General features: G+C 42.1%; 1 protein-coding gene and 1 non-coding gene across 2 annotated transcripts in view; both read right to left on the bottom strand.

The window, feature by feature from the left end:
- LOC129011670 (POTE ankyrin domain family member A-like) overlaps nt 1-18,512 on the bottom strand; it is a 55,403-nt gene extending 36,891 nt beyond the window's left edge. The window contains exons 1-7 of the mRNA XM_054446822.2: nt 18,161-18,512; nt 13,854-13,968; nt 13,518-13,691; nt 10,083-10,189; nt 7,496-7,633; nt 5,242-5,312; nt 256-336 (exon numbers count right to left, since the gene is read on the bottom strand). Coding sequence (XP_054302797.2) covers nt 256-336; nt 5,242-5,312; nt 7,496-7,633; nt 10,083-10,189; nt 13,518-13,691; nt 13,854-13,968; nt 18,161-18,390 — 916 coding nt within the window. The 5' untranslated portion in view covers nt 18,391-18,512. The remainder of the gene's footprint in view (nt 1-255; nt 337-5,241; nt 5,313-7,495; nt 7,634-10,082; nt 10,190-13,517; nt 13,692-13,853; nt 13,969-18,160) is intronic.
- LOC129012061 (U6 spliceosomal RNA) lies at nt 6,123-6,229 on the bottom strand. Its single transcript, XR_008493556.1, has one exon. It is a non-coding gene; the product is annotated as a U6 spliceosomal RNA (small nuclear RNA).
- Nucleotides 18,513-22,085: the final 3,573 nt, after the last annotated feature.

Below are 22,085 nucleotides of genomic sequence, written 5' to 3' on the forward strand. Positions count from 1 at the left end.
AAACAACACTGGTCCCTACTGTTTTAGCCACTGTTACTTATCTCATCTAGTGTTTTCAGCCCAAAGCATTCTACCTGGTAAATTGCCCATGGTCTACAGGATAAGATCTACTCATTTCTATAGTATAAAAAAGTCAGTCATAAACTTGCCTTAGCTAGGTATTCACTTTATTCCCAACCACTCACATCTCACACTTTTCACGGTTGCAAAAGTGAAGTGCTCATAAACCCTGCAAAGTTCACTTAAGCATCTTACCTTTTGCACTTGCTGCTCCTTCTGCCACAACTTCATTAGATGTTCCTTCTGCCAAGCACACAATCTCATTAGATGTTCCTTCTGCCAAAAGTGCAATCTCATTAGACGTTAGTTTTGCCATACAATCTTGTTAGATATTCCTTCTTTAAACAACATTCTCTGCTTCTTTACCTATAAAAGTTCTTCTAACCCTGCATTCTTACCTTAAATCCTACCCACTTAAAGCTCTCATTTCTCACCACAAGAAGTGTCTGGCACATACTGAACAATAAATACATAATAAATGACAATTATAAGCTTCCAGAGGGAATCTTAGCACACAGTAAGCACTTAATAAAGTAGCAAATAATAAAGATGATAATAACAAGCTCTTGCCTGTAGTTTTTGTTTTTGTTTTGAAACAGTGTCTTGCTCTGTCACCCAGGCTGGAGAGCAGTGGCATAATCTCAGCTGATGGCAACCTCTGCCTCCCAGAATCAAACGATTCTTGTGTCTTAGCCTCCCAAGTAGCTGGGATTACAGGCATGGACCACCACGCCCAGCTAATTTTTGTATTTTCAGTAGAGATGGCATTTCACCATGTTGGCCAGGCTGGTCTCAAACTCCTGGCCTCAAGTGATCCACCTGCCTCAGCCTCCCAAAGTGCTGGGATTACAGGTGTGAGCCACATGCCCAGCCCTGACTGTATTTTTAAATGTTTGTATTCTGTGACATTAGAAAAATGCTTCACATCTAAAAGACACTTGATAGTTATTTCTTAAGTGGACAGCTCAATAAATGAATAAAAACACTGTTTTTTGGAAATTCTGTTGAAAAAACACAAATTAAATAGAGACAGCTCTATTCTATTATGAGCACCTTAAACACCAAAACTATGTCTACCCCATCTTTGTCTTCTGCAACATGCAAAATCTAACTTACAGAAGTTCTTTGATAAATATGCAAGAAAATAAAGGTGTACTGATACTGTTCAGATTGTACAGTGTATTAGGTGTTACATGCAGATAGCAAAGTAGCATTTTTGTTATTGTGAAACATTTTTATACTTTTGTTATAATTTGTTGAGCCTATAGTTGGGCAATTTGAATATTGATTATGATAATCTTTTGCTAATGATATCAGTATCTTGTTCAAACAAAATTACTTTTATCGTGACAATTAACCAGCAGGTAGAAGAACACATCTTGTTCTAAGAAAGTTAATATATGGCATTCAATTTTAAATTAGGAGTAATGAAGTCAATAATGGTGTGACCTTGTTGCTAGAAGAATATGTAACATAGCCTATGCTTCTTAATAAGGAATTGCTTTTCTGACTTCTGGACTCAGCAGGTGTCTTTGAAAAATAATTTCCTATTGGTATTGGTGCACACTGGCTAAGTTTTGCAGTTCTTATTGCCATTTGTTTATGGTAAAAAAAAAAAGGTGTTGTTGGGTTTTCAATTTTAAAGATAGTTACTTTTTTAGTGACACAAAACACGGTGTCCCACAGTTTCAATAGCTTATCTAGTGAAGCTAGATACTAGATTGTGAACAGGCTTGAGTCAGGGGTTGAACGGTGAATTGTGGCTGAACAAAAACCTACTGTGGTGGAGAAGCTGAATGTCTGTAATTTAAACTGCAGGGGTCTACTTATACACAGATTTTCTTCCACTTCTGGCACCTCAGACAGCAAGATCAATACTGCTCTTTCTCCTTTTCCTCAGCTTACTCAACTTGAAAACTATGAGGATAAAGACTTACCACGATCCACTTCCACTTAATGAATAGGACATATTTTTTTTTCCATATGATTACCTTCATAACAGTTTACCTTCTCCAGTTTACTTTATCTTAAGAATACAGTATACAATATATATACCATACCGAATATGTCTTAACTGACTATGTTATCAGTAAGGTTTCTGGTCAACAGTAGACTATTAGTAGCTAAGTTTTGGGGAAAATAAAAAATCATACACAAATTTTCAACTCCATAAGGGATTGGCAACCCTAAATCCCACACTGTTCAAGGACCAACTATAATATTCAGTTACTAAATGCAAACCTCTTAGTTTACTAATTAAATATAATATTCAATATTTTTCCTAATATTTTTCCATACTTTTTTCAACTTGAGATTTTTTTTTTTTTTATTATACTTTAGGTTTCACGGTACATGTGTGCAATGTGCAGGTTAGTTACATATGTATACATGTGCCATGCTGGTGCGCTGCACCCACCAACTCGTCATCTAGCATTAGGTATATCTCCCAATGCTATCCCTCCGCCCTCCCCCCACCCCACAACAGTCCCCGAAGTGTGATGTTCCCCTTCCTGTGTCCATGTGTTCTCATTGTTCAATTCCCACCTATGAGTGAGAATATGCGGTGTTTGGTTTCTTGTTCTTGCAACAGTTTACTGAGAATGATGATTTCCAATTTCATCCATGTCCCTACAAAGGACGTGAACTCATCATTTTTGATGGCTGCATAGTATTCCATGGTGTATATGTGCCACATTTTCTTAATCCAGTCTATCATTGTTGGACATTTGGGTTGGTTCCAAGTCTTTGCTATTGTGAATAATGCCGCAATAAACATACGTGTGCATGTGTCTTTACAGCAGCATGATTTATAGTCCTTTGGGTATATACCCAGTAATGGGATGGCTGGGTCAAATGGAATTTCTAGTTCTAGATCCCTGAAGAATCGCCACACTGACTTCCACAAGGGTTGAACTAGTTTACAGTCCCACCAACAGTGTAAAAGTGTTCCTATTTCTCCACATCCTCTCCAGCACCTGTTGTTTCCTGACTTTTTAATGATTGCCATTCTAACTGGTGTGAGATGGTATCTCACTGTGATTTTGATTTGCATTTCTCTGATGGCCAGTGATGGTGAGCATTTTTTCATGTGTTTTTTGGCTGCATAAATGTCTTCTTTTGAGATGTGTCTGTTCACGTCCTTCGCCCACTTTTTGCTGGGGTTGTTTGTTTTTTTCTTGTAAATTTGTTGGAGTTCATTGTAGATTCTGGATATTAGCCCTTTGTCAGATGAGTAGGTTGCGAAAATTTTCTCCCATTTTGTAGGTTGCCTGTTCACTCTGATGGTAGTTTCTTTTGCTGTGCAGAAGCTCTTGAGTTTAATTAGATCCCATTTGTCAATTTTGGCTTTTGTTGCCATTGCTTTTAGTGTTTTAGACATGAAGTCCTTGCCCATGCCTATGTCCTGAATGGTAATGCCTAGGTTTTCTTCTAGGGTTTTTATGGTTTTAGGTCTAACATTTAAGTCTTTAATCCATCTTGAATTGATTTTTGTATAAGGTGTAAGGAAGGGATTCAGTTTCAGCTTTCTCCATATGGCTAGCCAGTTTTCCCAGCACCATTTATTAAATAGGGAATCCTTTCCCCATTTCTTGTTTTTCTCAGGTTTGTCAAAGATCAGATAGTTGTAGATATGTGGCGTTATATTTGATCGCATCAGCTCTTGAGGCTTCTGCATTCTTCACGTAGTTCTCGAGCCTTGGTTTTCAGCTCCATCAGTTCCTTTAAGCACTTCTCTGTATTGGTTATTCTAGTTATACATTCTTCTAAATTTTTTTCAAAGTTTTCAACTTCTTTGCCTTTGGTTTGAATATCCTCCCGTAGCTCGGAGTAATTTGATTGTCTGAAGCCTTCTTCTCTCAGCTCATCAAAGTCATTCTCCGTCCAGCTTTGTTCCGTTGCTGGTGAGGAACTGCGTTCTTTTGGAGGAGAAGAGGCACTCTGCTTAGTTTCCAGTTTTTCTGCTCTGTTTTTTCCCCATCTTTGTGGTTTTATCTACTTTTGGTCTTTGATGATGGTGATGTACAGATGGGTTTTTGGTGTGGATGTCCTTTCTGTTAGTTTTCCTTCTAACAGACAGGACCCTCAGCTGCAGGTCTGTTGGAGTACCCGGCCGGCCGTGTGAGGTATCAGTCTGCCCCTGCTGGGGGGTGCCTCCCAGTTAGGCTGCTCGGGGGTCAGGGGTCAGGGACCCACTTGAGGAGGCAGTCTGCCCATTCTCAGATCTCCAGCTGTGTGCTGGGAGAACCACTGCTCTCCTAAAAGCTGTCAGACAGGGACATTTAAGTCTGCAGAGGTTACTGCTGTCTTTTTGTTTGTCTGTGCCCTGCCCCTAGAGGTGGAGCCTACAGAGGCAGGCAGGCCTCCTTGAGCTGTGGTGGGCTCCACCCAGTTCAAGCTTCCCGGCTGCTTTGTTTACCTAAGTGAGCCTGGGCAATGGCGGGCGCCGCTCCCCCAGCCTCGCTGCCGCCTGGCTGTTTGATCTCAGACTGCTGTGCTAGCAATCAGCGAGACTCCGTGGGCGTAGGACCCTCTGAGCCAGGTGCGGGCTATAATCTCCTGGGGCACCGTTTCCTAAGCCCATGGGAAAAGCACAGTATTCGGGTGGGAGTGGCCCGATTTTCCAGGTGCCGTCTGTCACCCCTGGAAAGGGAACTCCCTGACCCCTTGCGCTTCCCGAGTGAGGCAGTGCCTCGCCCCTGCTTCGGCTGGCGCACAGTGTGCTCACCCACTGACCTGTGCCCACTGTCTGGCACTCCCTAGTGAGATGAACACGGTACCTCAGATAGAAATGCAGAAATCACCCGTCTTCTGCGTCGCTCACGCTGGGAGCTGTAGACCGGAGCTGTTCCTATTTGGCCATCTTGGCTCCTCCCCCGAATATTCAATTTTATAACAACTTCAATTTATAATATGACTATAAAGAAAATATACAACATCCTAAAAGTCTTTTTTTCTCATTTATACAGAGATATTATGCATAATTTTAAGAACCATAATTAAATTTTTTCAGACAATACTGTTTGCAATTATAAATTACCTACAATGAAGTTCTTAAATATTTCTGAAATCTACTGAGAAAAAAATTAAGAATATGCAATTTACAAAGGAATTTCTTAAACTTCTCTTACTTTTTTATCTATGGTACAACCACCAAGAATAATTCACTATCAGAAGTCTTACCTAGATTGCTATTTTTAGAATTGTTTCTTGGTACATTTTTTTCCTTGTAGTCAGAAAGTTGTTGGCAAATTCTATGTATAAAAAATAAATAAAATTACTATTAATATTTTAATACCAATATAAAATATTTACCAAAGATATTAAATTATTCTAAAAAGTGAGGATTTTGTTGCCTTATTTCAGTAGGCAATTATAGAGATTTAATGAGATTAACATTTTTTAAATATGAAGCAATAAAATAATCTGTTCTTAAGCTTTATTGCTGAAACTATCTTGGAATTCCAAATAAAACCCAAGTGTATTTTTTCATAGGTTCTAATTATCATATATTGCAGTTTCCAGAAAATGTTTTTAAGTCCTAATTTTACAAAAAAAAAGAGTCCTAATTTTGCTTATTAGTTGTCTTATTCTTTGTGGATTATAATTCAGGGACTCTCAATATCACGCTCTGCATAAGGGAGATTTGAGACTTTTTACCACCTGAGAAAAGACATTATAAGGATTAAAAGGAGCTGCAGGGTACAGATCTGGTAGCAAAGAAAAGAAACTCTGAATGTCAAAACCTGGCTTACACTACTATTCCTTCTCTACAAACTCAAACTCTGAATCAGCAGACCTTTGTTACAGTGATGCTTAATCTCCACATTCATTTCCAACTGACATGGAAGACAAAATGTATATGTAAAGGAGATGTATGTTGTCATTTTCTTATTTCTGAGGTACATATTCACAATATATTTCCACACAACATCTCACATGTTACTCAGCTTCATTCTTAAAGATCACCTTACATGAATATTTTTGTAGTGTAAATCACAAAGACTCACACTGTCTCCTCAGGGCTAGTCAGCAAATAGTCAAATGATCTTCCAGTGACTGTGCAAGATATGTAGCACTTTATAAATTTGTGTGTCATCCTTAGGCAGGGGCCATAGTAATTTTCTCTGTATTGTTCCAATTTTAGGATATGTGCTGCCAAAGCAAGCACAAAGCCCTACTTTTCTATATGGATAGTGATGAGTCACAGATGAGCCTTGGTTCTGATCAATCCAACTAACCTACTGAGATTCCAAGAATTCTACTGAATGGCTTCCTATGAGGTAGAATTTGGAAATATTTTTAAAACTTTAGGTAGAGATGCAAGCAGTTTGGGAGATTTTCAGTACTGTGGAAAACAATTGTCTTGAGGGGCCATCCACAAGTTCGTGCCCACTGCTCTGCATAAGGGTGATAATGAGACTTTTTACCACCCAAGAAAAGACATTATAAGGATTAAAAGGAGCTTCAGGGTACACATCTGGTAGCAAAGAAGAAACTCTGATGTCTTTCTACAACATGATTTGAACCTCTCTGACAGTTTAGAACAACCCCAACTAATATTCACACTAAAGAAAAGGTCAAACAAGGACTTCAAAGGATAACATACCATGAAGGTCTTAGCTATGTCTAGGCTAAGATGTGGGTTCCACATAGGTTTTACATGTGGGGAGAAGGGTCACTGTGCTCACTGTTTGTGGTTAAAGCTAGAAAGCCCAGCTGCCAGAACAGGGTGCTGGTGCTTTGGGAACAATGGCGTAGGAACAATGGGAACACATAAGCTTAGGTATACGAACTAAAACAGTTGTAAATTTGAAATCTATGAATGGAACACCATGAGGACTGAGGGTTCTGAATCCAGTAAGGGCATCCTGGTAGCAAAGGTCAATCATTAATAGACTGCAAGACCAGTTTCAATGGCATCAATGCAGCAACAGGTTCGACAGAAACAACAGAATGACCAGAATGTCCTTTTTCTCTCCTCCTTCTGACTTGTAAAAAGATTTTCTACCTTGGACTTAGGGAACCCCTTCAGTTCTCGAAAAAATCAAAGAGGAGGATATAGGAGGTAGTCCACAGAAGACAGTACAAGACTTTCTACTAAACTGTCCATTTCAAGACCCAAATAACTAATTAGAAAAATCAAAAATGTTACACTATTTGTATCCCTTGTACAAGGGTTACTCTTGGAATAAAATGGACAACATTGAGATTCCTAAAGATAAAGGTTAAAAGTCCTGAGATAAAGACTCCTGCATCAATTACCACTCCTATCTAGTCTAGCCTTTTGCTTGATTTCTGGCTGATGAAGTAGACTAAATCACTGCCTCTCCTGAACTGAACTAAGAAATATCATATGATGTATAAGATTTAATAGTTATAAGTATTTTAAACCTTAATATTTTAGTGTTAATAGCCTTTCAATGTAAACACTTACTTAATATAATGACTAGAAACAGCATAATCTTCTGCTGTCCGTCCACACATATCTTGAGAAAAGACATCAATATTTAGCTGAAGAAGAATGCTGACCATAATTTCTGATCCACAACGTACAGCAAGTATGAGGGCTGTTCTAAAATAACAGAGACATCAACTTCACTCTTAGGGACTCTAAATTTTAAAAGCTAATTTGGTATACCTTACCAATTTAATATCTTGCTTGTCCATGTAGAATTAAACATTTACATGTATTACAATACATAAGCATCAGAGGTGCAGAAGCATTTATCTTTGTAAATTACCACCAAGGCTACAAGAAAGGGACAAAAAGGAAGCCTCTTGTCGCAGTCAACTATTACATAATAGAAGTTGCTAAATAAAGTCCTTTGATGGGCAAGAAACCATGCTGTGGTCACTTATCTAAAGTAGGCAAAGTTTTAAGTAAAGATTTCTCCACTGCTTTCCTGGACTTACATGTTGTAACTAAAAATAAGCTAAGGGACCTATCAGTAAGAGCTGTCTGGAAGATGAAAGCAACAATATTAATAATTATGGTAATAATAGTAGTCACAGGATTTTCAGTTAATGATGATGGTAACCTAGCATGTGCTAGGAACCACATTAAGTGCTATATGTATAATCTTTCTTACTTCACACACAGCACCCATGAAGGATATATTATCCTCCTTTTCATACAGAACATATTTGGTGATAAGTAATGTTTCCAAGGTGATATGGTTTGGCTGTGTCCCCACCCAAATCTCACCTTGAATTGTAGTAATCCCCACGTGTCAAGGGCAGGACCAGGTGGAAATAATTAAATCATAGGGGCACTTTCCCCCATACTTTTCTCATGGTAGAGAGTTAAGTCTCATGAGATCTGATGGTTTTATAAATGGAAGTTCCCCTGCACAAACTCTCTTGCCTGCTGCCATGTAAGACTTTGCTCCTCATTCGCCTTCCACCATGATTGTGAGGCCTCCCTGGCCGTGCAGAATGGTGAGTAAATTAAACCTCTTTCCTTTATAAATTACCCAGTCTCGGGTATGTCTTTATTAGCAGCATGAAAACAGCAACGTCACACACCTAGCAAGTGGGAAAGCTAGGAATTAAACCCAGTCTTGTAAGAATCTAAAGCTTAGCTCTATTCTCTTTATCACCCACCTACAACTTTCCTTCGTTAAAGGAAAAGTGTATCCACTTAAAACTATCTTCACTCCCTCTGCCCACACAAACTAAAAATATAAACATCAAAATACACTAGAAATAAAAAAGAAAAAAAAAAAGATGAACCCACAGTATCTGGTAATAGCAATTAACTGTCATGTAGAAATCACCTGTCATCAATATTCTTCAAAGAATGCAACTTAGAGCAGAGTCCTCCAAAAGGCAAAATGATTTTCCACTCCTATTTATGTTTAATAGAGTATATTTAATGGAAAAGCATATAAGAAGCAGAAGTTAAAAGCCACTATAAAAGGGTTATGAATCTGTTCAATATTGAGTCAGAAAGTAAAAGTTTGCACTTCAGAAAACTAACAAAACTAATATGAAATCCCTTTAGCTAATATAAGTTCATATGACAAAAACATCACATCACAAATAATAAACATCAGTCAACATAATAAAAGAAGATGAGTCCTATATATGCTGTTCTTCACACTCCCCAGTCCAAATAATTGTCTTTCTACTTAACCGATAATTTGTTGGTATTTTTTACTATATCCCAATAAGTTGATCTTCTTATTTATTATTTCTGACTTGAGTGACTGTTACTACTCTAGAGCAATACAAGTTTAAAAACAACCACAACAACTAGTTGAGGACTAAGGTCTGATTTTTTTTCTTGCCCAAATTCCTATCTAAGGGGTCTGGTGAGTCATGCTCTACAAACCATAAATTCTCATCAGATGGGTTTTATTGAATCCTATATATCATGACTTACTTTCCAATCTCACTCTGGCATAACATTATGAGACAAGGAAAAAATCAAAGTATTTTATCCCCAAACACATTTCTTTGCCATAATTTGAAATGGCCCTGCAAAGCTGTCCTTTGTGGGGGAAAATCTGCATCTGTAAAGAATCTCTATTAACACAGCAAGATCTTTTTCTTCCAGGCCCTCCCAACTCTAAAGAGATTAACTAACAGTCTACCATCTTTTAAAGATCTGAATAGGAAACATTTGTCATCTATTGTCTCTAAGGGCAGCCACTGTAAGACGTCAAAAGAACCTTGGTCTCCACAATCTTTTATCTTAACCTGAACATTTCCCAGGTCTTTGGACAAACTCAACCAATTAACCAATTGTCAACCAGAAAATGTTTAAATTTACCTATATCCTGGAACCCCCTGCCCTTTGAATTGTTCTGCCTTTCTGGATCAAACCAATGTATTTCTTAAATGTATCTGATTGATGTCTCATGCCTCCCTAAAATGTATAAAACCAAGCTGTGCCTCCATCACCTTGGGCCCATGTTCTCAGGACCTCCTGAAGGCTGTGTCATGGTCACTAATATGTGGCTCAGAATACATTTCTTCAAATAGTTTACAGTTTGACTCCCTTTGTCAACATAGTGTACCTTTTAAAGTTGTCAACAGCATTTAAATTTGCTTTCTTCTTTACTAAAAATTCCACCATTTGCTGTTTTTGTTCATGTACCGCAAGTAAAAATGGTGTAAGTCCACCCTGTGAAAGAGCAAAAACAAAAAAGACACTTGCACATTCATGTTTATATCAGCACAATTCGCAACTGTAAAAATATGAAACCAGCCCACATATCCATTAATCAACAAGCAGATATATGCACATACACACACCACGGATTGCTACTCAGCCACAAGAAGGAATGAAATAAAGGCATTCACACTGGATGGAATTTGAGACCATTATTCTAAGTAACTAAGGAATGGAAAACCAAACATTATATGTTCTCACTCATAAGTAGGAGCTAAGCTATGAGGATACAAAGGCATAAGAATGATACAATGGACTTTTGGGATTTAAAAAGAGTGGGAGGGGGTTGAGGGATAAAAGACTACACACTGGGTACGGTGTATACTGCTCATGTGACGGTTGCACCAAAATCGCAGAAATCACCACTAAAGAACTTATTAATGTACAAAAATAAATACATAAAATAAAAATACCAATATTTAAAGTAAAATCTTAATTATTTATAAATATTTTTATTCAGGTTTTGCTTCCAAATATGGAAAACTGACCCTTACACAGGTCAATGTTAAAAGAAATGCCCATCAATCAACGAGTGGCTATAGAAACTGTGATATATATATATATATGTATATATATATGTATATATGTATATATATGTATATATGTATATATATGTATATATATATGTGTATATATATATATATATATACACATATATATATAATGGAATACTACTCAGCCATAAAAAGGAATGAATTAATGGCATTTGCCACAACCTGGATGGGACTGGAGACTATTTTCTTTTTTTTTTTTTTTTTTTTTTTTTTTTGAGTTTCAAATCTTTTTTTTTTTTTTTTTTTTTTTTTTTTTTTTTTTTTTTTTAATTTATGAAGTATTTATTGATCGTTCTTGGGTGTTTCTCGGAGAGGGGGATATGGGAGGGTCATAGGATAATAGTGGAGAGAAGGTCAGGAGATAAACACATGAACAAAGGTCTCTGGTTTTCCTAGGCAGAGGTCCCTGCGGCCTTCTGCAGTGTTTGTGCCCCTGGGTACTTGAGATTAGGGAGTGGTGATGACTCTTAAAGGGCATGCTGCCTTCAAGCATCTGTTTAACAAAGCACATCTTGCACCGCCCTTAATCCATTTAACCCTAAGTTGACACAGCATATGTTTCAGAGAGCATGGGGCTGGGGGAAAGGCCATAGATCAACAGCACCCCAAGGCAGAAGAATTTCTCCTAGTCAGAACAAAATGGAGTCTCCTATGCCCACCCCATTCTACACAGACACAGCAACAATCTGATCTCTCCTTCCTTTCCCCACACTTCCTCCCCTTCTCTTCAACAAAACCGCCATCGTCCTCATGGCCCGCTCCCGATGGTCGCTGTCTCTTTGGAGCTGTTGGGTACACCTCCCAGACAGGGCAGCCAGGCAGAGGCGCTCCTCACGTCCCAGACAGGGCGGCCGGGCAGAGGCGCTCCTCGCTTCCCAGACGGGGCCGCCCGGGCAGAGGCGCTCCTCTCCTCCCAGACGGGGCGGCCGGGCAGAGGCTCTCCTCACATCCCAGACGATGGGCAGCCGGGTAGAGGCGCTCCTCACATCCCAGACGGGGCGGCCGGGCAGAGGCGCTCCTCACTTCCCCGACGGGGCCGCCCGGGCAGAGGCGCTCCTCGCTTCCCAGAAGGGGCCGCCCGGGCAGAGGCGCTCCTCGCTTCCCAGACGGGGCTGCCCGGGCAGAGGTGCTCCTCACTTCCCAGACGGGGCCGCCCGGGCAGAGGCGCTCCTCACTTCCTCCCAGACCGGGTGGCAGCCGGGCAGAGGTGCTCCTCACCTCCCAGACGGGGCGGCCGGGCAGAGGCGCTCCTCACCTCCCAGAGGGGGCGGCCGGGCAGAGGCGCTCCTCACTTCCCAGACGGTGTGGCGGCTGGGCAGAGGCGCTCCTCCCTTCCCAGATGGGGCAGCCAGGCAGAGGCGCTCCCCACTTCCTCCCAGACGGGGTGGCGGCCAGGCAGAGGCGCTCCTCACTTCCCAGAGGGGGCGGCCGGGCAGAGGTGCTCCTCACTTCCTCCCAGACGGGGTGGCAGCCGGGCAGAGGCACTCCTCACCTCCCAGACGGGGCAGCCGGGCAGAGGTGTTCCTCATCTCCCAGACGGGGCGGCCGGGCAGAGGTGCTCCTCATCTCCCAGACGGGGCGGCCGGGCAGAGGTGCTCCTCATCTCCCAGACGGGGCAGCCGGGCAGAGGTGCTCCACACTTCCTCCCAGACGGGGTGACGGCCGGGCAGAGGCACTCCTCACCTCCCAGACGGGGCGGCCGGGCAGAGGCGCTCCTCACCTCCCAGACGGAGTGGTCAGGCAGAGGCGCTCCTCACTTCCCATATGGGGTGGCGGCCGGGCAGAGGCGCTCCTCACTTCCCAGATGGGGCAGCCGGGCAGAGGCGCTCCTCACTTCCTCCCAGACGGGGTGGCGGCCAGGCAGAGGCGCTCCTCACTTCCCAGACGGGGCGGCCGGGCAGAGGTGCTCCTCACTTCCTCCCAGACGGGGTGGCGGCCGGGCAGAGGCGCTCCTCACCTCCCAGACGGGGCGGCCAGGCAGAGGCGCTCCTCCCTTCCCAGACGGAGTGGCCAGGCAGAGGCGCTCCTCACCTCCCAGAGTGGGCGGCCGGGCAGAGGCGCTCCTCACTTCCCAGAGTGGGCGGCCGGGCAGAGGCGCTCCTCACTTCCCAGAGTGGGCGGCCGGGCAGAGGCGCTCCTCACTTCCTCCCAGACGGGGTGGCGGCCAGGCAGAGGCGCTCCTCACCTCCCAGACGGGGCGGCCGGGCAGAGGCACTCCTCACCTCCCAGAGTGGGCGGCCGGGCAGAGGCGCTCCTCACTTCCCATAGGGGGTGGCAGCCGGGCAGAGGCGCTCCTCACTTCCCAGATGGGGCAGCTGGGCAGAGATGCTCCTCACTTCCTCCCAGATGGGGTGGCGGCCAGGCAGAGGCGTGGAGACTATTTTCTAAGTGAAGTAACTCAGGACAGGAAAATCAAACATCATATGTTCTCACTCATAATGGGAGCTAAGCTATGAGAATGCAATGGCATAAGAACGACACAGTGGACTTTGGAGACTCAGGAGGGAAGGCTGGGAAGGGAGTGAGGGATAAAAGACCACAAATTGGGTTCAGTATGTACTGCTCAGGAGATGGGTGCACCAAAATCTCACACATCACCACTACTAAGAACTTACTCATGAACCAAATACCATCTGTTCCCCAAAAACTTATGGAAATTAAAAGTTTAAAAATAAATAAATAAATGCATTTCAAATATTTTGAAAACAAAACTAGTTGATCTATACCTTGTTTTCTGATTCAATATTTGCACCGTATGAAAGTAGTTTTTCTGTCATTGATTTATCCTCATTATAGATGGCATAATGTAGAGTAGTATTGCCATAGACATCTGGGATATTTGGATCAGTGCCATGTTCTAGCAAAATAGTTGCACATTCCTCTTTCTGACATTGGACAGCCTGTCAGTATTAGGCCAAGAAATAGATTGTAAATTCTAGGAAGTGAAAACAAACATTCCACAGGTTTCACCAACTAGTTATATTTAAATGAGATAAATTCATTTTTATTCTATATATTGAAATCAAATCCATGTCATGCTGAAATAGTTGGCTACTATATACCTTTATGAGAGCTGTCCTCTTTTCCCCATCCAAGACATGAAGTTGACAGCTTCTGTGCAGCAGGAGTTTTACCACTTCTGAATGGCCTTTGGCACAGGCCAAATGTAGAGCAGTCCTGAGAGTGGGAAGACTTTTTAGTCATAGTGCATTATCTAAAAACATACAATGATTCATCGTAAACACTGAATAGCTTGCTATTCCTCTGCCTTCAAAAAAATATTTAATTTTCTTGTGAAAAAAGCACCATATCTATTAACTCTTACTACTCACTACATTAATAAAAGAGCAGCCAATTTGAACAGAAAGATTGTGGCCCTTGGATTCCATTCAACTTGGGCTGCAGTCCTACTTTAAGCTCTGTCACTTCCTAGCTATCACTTAGCAATTTTGTGCCTGAATTTCCTCATCAATAAAATGAGAATGAAAATAGTAGCTCTCTCATTGGAAACCACTGTGATGCTTAAATGAGACTCTATGCAAAGCATTTAGAACAGTTCCTAGCACAAGTAACAGCTCAATAATTATTAGATATTATAATTTTTGCTATTACTAAGGGAAGAGACCACTCCTCATATTGTCTTATGCCCAATTTCTGCCTCCAAAGAAAGAAGTAAAAACTAAAAGGCAGAAATGAAATCCACAGGCAGACAGCCCGGCGCTGTGCCCTGGGCCTGGTAGTTAAAGATTGACCCCTGACCTAACTGGTTATGTTATCTATAGATTCCAGACATTGTATGGAGAAGCACTGTAAAAATCCCTGTCCTATTCTGTTCCGATCTGATTACCAGTGTATGCAGCCCCCAGTCACGTACCCCCTGCTTGCTCAATCGATCACGACTCTCTTGTGGACCCCCTGAGAGTTGTGAGCCCTTAAAAGGGACAGGAATTGCTCACTCAGGGAGCTCGGCTCTTGAGACAGGAGTCTTGCCAATGCTCCCGGCTGAATAAACCCCTTCCTTCTTTAATTCGGTGTCTGAGGAGTTTTGTCTGTGGCTCGTCCTGCTACATTACTACCACTTAACAAAGACAGTTTAATTAAGTAAAGTAATACAATTATACCTACACTTTGAGGTATGTTTTAAAGACTAGAGCTGACATTGTATGTCAATAATTCTAACATGTTCATTTTCTCATATTTTAACATTTCTCACATTGGTATGCCACTTATAATTCATAATTTATTACAACTATAATTGGCAGTACTTAAATAATTCCCTTATTAATACATAAGAATAATGGGGCATCATACAATTCATGGTGCCTCACAGTAAATATAATATTATATATACAATAAGTCTAGGACAGTTCTACCAAGATGACTGGCATTTAAATAAATTTCACTTCTAAAAAGTACTATAGAAAAAGAGGGCTGGGGTTAAAACAACAAATTTTTTAAACAAATTAATTCTTATTTTCAAAAATGTTTAAGCCAACAGAAACTCTGGATTCAAACGAATAGTTATGGCTCATTTAATTCAGTACTTAGATTTACAGAATGTATGTAAATCAGATATTTTCAATGACTAATATTAGGATTTAAATTTCCAAAATGGCAATTGAAGGTTCTCTTTTACTATTTTCTACCTTCAGAAATGCTTTTGTATGAAAGGAGGGAGGAAAAGCTTCCACTGGGATGAAGTCCTCATACTGCAATGTTCAGTCTCTCAGCTTGCTCAGCCTAGGCAGGTAAACACGAAGTTTCTAAGGATGGAAGGTCCTGAGAGTAGTAGAGCTTATGGTCCACAACCAATAAAATTAAGGAGCATGGACACAAAAGGTAAGGCTGGGGCAAAAGTTTAATAAGCCAAAGAATAAAGCTCTCTGCAGTGGAGAGGGGAGTCTGAGTGGACTGCCAGGTTACAGTTGAATTCAAAAGCTTTCATAAAAGACTGCTCTCATCTCTATAACTGCTTGAGTAACTTTTCTTAACTATAAACTGTCTTCACAACTCACCCTCATCTGTGTAGGTGTGGGTATGTCTCTAAGCAAGCATAAAGCACTCTTTCTCTTGTTCGTACAACTGTGGGTTTGTTTTAGGTAAGCACCCCTCCTCCCTGTGCAAGTTCCCACCATGTATATGCCTGAAAAGGGGAGGAAACTTTTTCCTGGGACCTCGCTAATCACACAAAGAACAAAGGGCTTCTATACAGGACTTTGCCTGCCTTGCCTGCTTATCTGCGCAGATACACTGTAGGCTGTCGTTCTTCAGGCGGGCAGCTTCTGCAGTCTGAGTTTTTCTCTAAGCTGCTCTATTTTGCAGCTGTGCACTGTAGCTGTGACTTTTCAGGCAGGCAGCTTTCCTGAGGACCAGCCTTAATTGTTTATCTATTTCTTCCTTTTCTTCTCCCTCAATATGTCTGTATCTATTGGCACCTTCAATGGCTATATATTATTCCATCCTATGAGTGCACTGAAATTTGTTTATAAAATCCACTATATGAGTTCTTCTTAAAACATTGCTATTTTCAGCAGTACTAAGGAAAATGAATTAAATGTATCTAATAATTTCCTAAAGATACTTCAGTATCATGGAATTGTTGCATAAAGAGCATATATATTTTTAACGTAGCACTTACCACCAAATTGTCTATTTGAAAAGCCATCAGCAACTTAAACGCCTTTTACTCAGCCTTATAAGTACCACTGCTCTTCATCCTCACAACTTTGCAGATAAAAAACAGTATTTTATTCCTCTTTTAACTTAAATTCCTTCTCTTACTGGGAACACTAAATATGTGCATAGGTCAACTGTAGGGCTGTGTTTTCCGATGTGCGTAGGTCAACTGTAGAGCTGCAAACAAGTACTTTGCCCAATTTTAAGTTAGGCTTATTTCCTTGTTGATTTGAAATAATTCTCTGTAAAATGAAAATACATGGTTCATCTGGTATGTGTATATACATGTATGTTGTAAATACATTGCAAGTTTGTTGTGTTTTGTCAATTTTTTTCTTATATATGGGGTGTTTCAATTTCTATTTTGCTAAACCAACCTTCAAAATGCTTGCTTGTGAGTTCCTTAGGAAGGTCTTTGTCAACATAAAAGTGTATCTGTATAAACATGCACTTGTGTTTTCTTCTGGTAGTTTTCTCATTTTGTATACTTAAAATTTTTAATCTATATTCCATCCAGAACCTATTTTTGTGACATATTTAGCTAGTTTTCTCCAAACAGCAGACACTCCATTTACAAATAAATAATCTTTTTCTACTAATATGAAATGTCACCATTATCAAGTGCTAAATTCTTTTATATATTGGGGTGTTTCTGAATTTTGCATTCTGTCTCATTCATGTACGTCTTCCAGCTGTTAGTAAACCATTTGTAGAAATTAAAAGCACATTTTGGTATCTACGAAGGCAAATTGGTTTTCATTGCATTACAAAAAATTTTAATGTGATCATAACAATAAAATACAGCATGTGTAATTTTTAAATGTTAAAACTTTGGTGTTTTTATTTGGGTTAGATGACACTGATAAATGCAGAAAGAGCTCCCATCTTGAGAAAAATAATTCTTCCTATGCAAGAACACGAACCATCTTCCCACTTTAATGTTTCTAAGGTTCCTCAGTAAAGTATATATTTACATAGGGATACGTGGATATAAAATGGATATTGGATTTTATCCAAAGAATTTTTAGCCCAGAAGTTAATATATTATGGGGACTATTTCTCTCATTATACACTTTTCTATAATGTGAATAACATGTTTTAAACTGTGCACTTTAAAAATAAAATATCGGGCCGGGCACGATGGCTCACGCCTGTAATCCCAGCACTTTGGGAGGCCGAGCGGGGCGGATCATCTGAAGGTCAGGAGCGCGAGACCAGCCTGGCCAACACGGCGAAACCCCGTCTCTACTAAAAATAGGAAAAAGTTAGCCAGTCGTATTGGTGCGCGCCTGTAGTCCCAGCTACTTGGGAGGCTGACGCAGGAGAATCGTTTGAACCCGCGAGGCAGAAATCGCGCCACCGCACTCCAGCCTGGGTGACAAGAGCCAGATTCCGTCTCAAAAAATAAACAAAAAATAAAATATATAGACTTAATTTTGGAAGTTAAATCACTTTAAAGTTGTCTCTAAAGTGCATTATAGGGAAATCACGGCTGCGTGTGGTTTTCGTTTTGGGGGCTCATGAAGCTGCCTGGGCCCTGTGACTCCTCCACGGATTCCACATCCCAGGTGCTGCGCGGCCTGCGGGGGCGAGAAAGCTGGGCCGGTGACAGGAGGGCCGCACCCCACCCCATCCCCCAGGGAAAGGGCTTCTCCCAGTTCCCCACCCTCCCAGCCCCCGCCCGGCCCGTTACCTCTTCTTCTTGTCTCTCTTGTCCAAGCCAGGGTTCCTGAGCATGAGAATGAGCTCCACTCTGGGAACTGTGCCCCTCCAGGCAGCTCTGTGGAGATCGCCAAGATCTTCCAGGCAGACGTCATACCCAGGCTCCAGGAAGGCGCCGTCATTGTGCTCGGCTCCACAGCCCACGCCGTCCTCGCTGCTCCTCCCGTAACAGGGGAAGCAGCGGCAGCACCATTTGCCCATCTTGCTCCCAAAGCCAGAGGTCTTCAAGGCAGATGCCGTTGGCTTCTTAGAAACCTCAGTCCCCACCTGCTTTTCACAGCCTCAGGAGCCTCCTAACGAATGGATCACCTCAGCCACCACCTCCAAGCAGGAAACGCAGTTTCCAAACTGTCCAAAGAGTAAGCGCCAAGCCAAGCCAGGGAGGCCAAGCCAGTGCCAGCCAAGCAACGCCACGCCAAGCGAGGAACGCCAAGCCCAGCAGTTACAAGCCAGTGGCGTGCACACCTCTGGGGGCCTCACTGCGCGTGGCAGCAACTTCCGGTGGTCAATGGCTCTCGGAGCCGGTCAACGGCAACGGAGCATGCCTTTGCAAGGCTCTAGCGTCACCAATGTCAGCGACAGCTTGTCACCGGCCCTGCGTTCTGCCAAACCTCGTGGGAGTTGGCCGAGCATTTGGGCCATGGAGAACGACAGGCAGCCCGTGGGAAAGCTGTCTTGTCGCAGGACGGGGCCAGAGCGGCTGCAACTTGAGAATGCTGAGGCCTCCTCTGGAGAAAGCCCCCAGACGCTCTGGCGGTGGCTCTGCGTGTCAGCGAGGCTGCAATTCCCGCGTTACTAGCGGGTAGGGCTCGCCCCAGGCAGCATCAGAGTCACGAGTGCGCAGCCCGCCTGGCCTGAGGGCCCGCTCTTCCTTGGTCCCAGCCCAGACCACAGGGTCGTGGGCGCCGGGCACTCGGGGGCCACCAAGTCGGGGCTGGGCAGTTGGTTCCCGCCTGGTGCCGCTGCCGCCCGGCCAACCACCTGGCTCGGCCACGGCCTGGGCTTCGGCCTGGGGTCTGTGCTTCGGGCGCGCGATAGGGGCTGGGATGCCGCCGTAGCTTCTCAGCAGGCAGGCGGTGAGCTCTGAGGAGAAGCACCTGCAGGAGGCGACAGGCAGAAGGCGTCCCGGTGTGGAGGTTCTGGGACCAGAACTCTACCAGAGCTGCGGGGCCAGACCTGGCTCCCCGCTGCGGGCGGTGCTGAGGCACAGGACCCGCAGCAGGGCCGCCACCCTCCTGCCATGCAGCCGCCGGAGGCTGCTTGACCCAGACTGTGGGCGCTTTGGTATAAAAGTGGAAAGTGGGGCGGGGCGCTGTGGCTCACGCTTGTAATCTCAACCCTTCCGGAGGCCGAGGCGGGAGGATCATTTCAGGTCGGGAGTTCGAGACCAGTCTGACCAACATGGTGAAACCCCGTTTCTACTAAAAATACAAAATAGCTGGGTGTGGTAGCAGATGCCTGTAGTCCCCAGCTACTCGGGAGTCTGAGGCAAAAGAGTCGCTTGAACCCGAGAGGCAGAGGTTGAAGTGAGACGAGATTGAGCCACTGCACTCCAGCCTGTGCGACACAGCGAGACTCCATCTTCTCTCTTTTTTTTTTTTTTTTTTTTTTGGAGACGCAGTCTCGCTCTGTCTCCCAGGATGGAGTGCAGTGGCGCGATCATGGCTGACTGCAACCTCCGCCTCCCGGGTTCAAGCGAATTCTCCTGCCTCAGCCTCTCGAGTAGCTGGGATTACAGGCTACAGGCGTGCACCAACACGCCCAGCTAATTCTGTATATTTAGTAGAGACGGGGTTTCACCATGTTAGCCAGGCTGATCTCAAACTCCCGACCTCAGGTGACCCGCCCGTTTCGGTCTCCCACAGTGCTGGGATTACAAGCGTGAGCCACTGCGCCTGGCCGCCATCTAAAAAAAAAAAAAAAAGGTGAAAAGTGGATTGCAGGGCCTGGGACACCCACGGGCTCTTGCTATCTGTAGGGTTAAGCCAAGTCTCCCCTTGCTTTATGAATGAATTTTGGAAAAAAAAAAAAGAGAAAAAGAAAACACGCTCTCTAAATCTCCTTGTCCCCCTGTTGATCGCTGCACATCCCTGGCCCCAGAAGGTCTCCATGGTTTCAAAGGTTGCCAAAAGACTAGGTAACAACGGAAAACAATGTGGAGGCGGAGAACTTAGTAACATCGCAGAAGCTATACAAACCAATGAGATTCGATAGGAATTATTAAACAAATGGCTCAGGAAAAAATCAACTAAGAAGATATGACTACCACAACACATACACCAAAATAAACTCCAAAAGAGATAGTAAAATAGCTGAGCAGGAATGCTTTAGGATGAATATCTAAGGACTCTGGAATTTCACAGCTTTGATTTCTTACTTATGCTATGCTCTCTGGCGCAGGAATATTGGTAAAGTCTCAGTAAAGAGAAAAATAAAATGAATGTCTACTCCTAATGTTATTTATTAAGCCTTAATATTGTTGTCTACTCTGTCACTGAAAAATATATCCGAAAAATGTATAGCATCTGTAACTTAAGCCACAAAAGTCTTGTTTTATAATAGTTTTATAGTCACAGTATTCAGGCCATATTTCAAATGAACTAAAGTTTGAAGACTGAAATTCTGCAGTGTGTACAACAAACACCCATAACATGAGTTTACCTATATAACAAACCTGCACATGTGCCTCTGAACTTAAAACTCAAGTTTAAAAAAAATTTTTTTAAAGAAATTCTGCAATGCAGCTCTGTAACTTCACAAATAACAAGATAGTGGGGCTAAACCTCATGGCTAAGAGCACAGCCTGGGACTAAAGGTATATTGACTGAGACCAAAGGCTATTCTACCTCTTAAAAGATTTGTAATATTTCTGAATTTCACTGTTTTGATTTCTCATTTGTAAAACAGTGTTAATATAAACTAATTTCCAGGAAAAAGCACTTTAGACTAATAAAAGTGTTTAGTCCTTTAAATGAAACCATTATACAAATAAACATTTCAGAAGAAAATATAGATTAACATTTATGGATGAATGGTAGAAGATTTTTCAAAGAAAAAAACAACAGAAGTTACAAAAGATAATATTGATAAACTGACCATATAGGAAAACTTATTAACATACATAAATAATAAAACACTCATGTGTTTTTACAATAAAAGAACTGATACATGATCAAAGAATATAATCAGTTCACAAAGCAACCGTAAATACCACAAACTTTCTACTGTTATTTGATAAGGACAACACTTCAACTTCACCATCTTGCCTCAAGACATTTGCTCTTCAGTTCTGTGTCATAATTTAATTCACTGGGACCTTGACACTCTCACCACCTTACAGGGCATCAAATTTACCCATTATGTACATGAATTCATGTACTTAGGCACACAAGAAATAGAAGACAGTTTCAATTTCCTGGTAAAAAAATTTTTTTCCACTGTTTTATGATTCATGTCAAACTTAGACCAAATCAGTTTTACCCATTTTAAGATATATTTCCTCAAAGTTAAGCAGAAATTCAAAATATTGCATTGGTATCACATGTAACTTATTAAATATAATGTTAATAATATAACTGATTTTCACAGTGAACAAAAGTGGATAAAACAAAATTTATGATTAGGGATAGTCAGAAGCATAGCCTAGTAGTAACCTCTCACTTTTTAGAAATAAATGTTTTATAAAATCTTTTCAATAACGACATTCTTTTTGCCTTCTACATAATCCTCTAACAATTCTGTTTCTTTAAATTTTATGTGAGATAATTTTATGACATCTTAGGACACTAAAAACCATTTATATAAAAATCTTAAAATCAAACAGGAATGAAAAAGTATACAGAAAGTCTTATATGGAGCAGACTGACCAGCAAAGACATGCCCTCTGCCAACTTACC

This window comes from Pongo pygmaeus, chromosome 14, assembly GCF_028885625.2.
Source record: "Pongo pygmaeus isolate AG05252 chromosome 14, NHGRI_mPonPyg2-v2.0_pri, whole genome shotgun sequence".
Taxonomy (NCBI): Eukaryota; Metazoa; Chordata; class Mammalia; order Primates; family Hominidae; genus Pongo; species Pongo pygmaeus.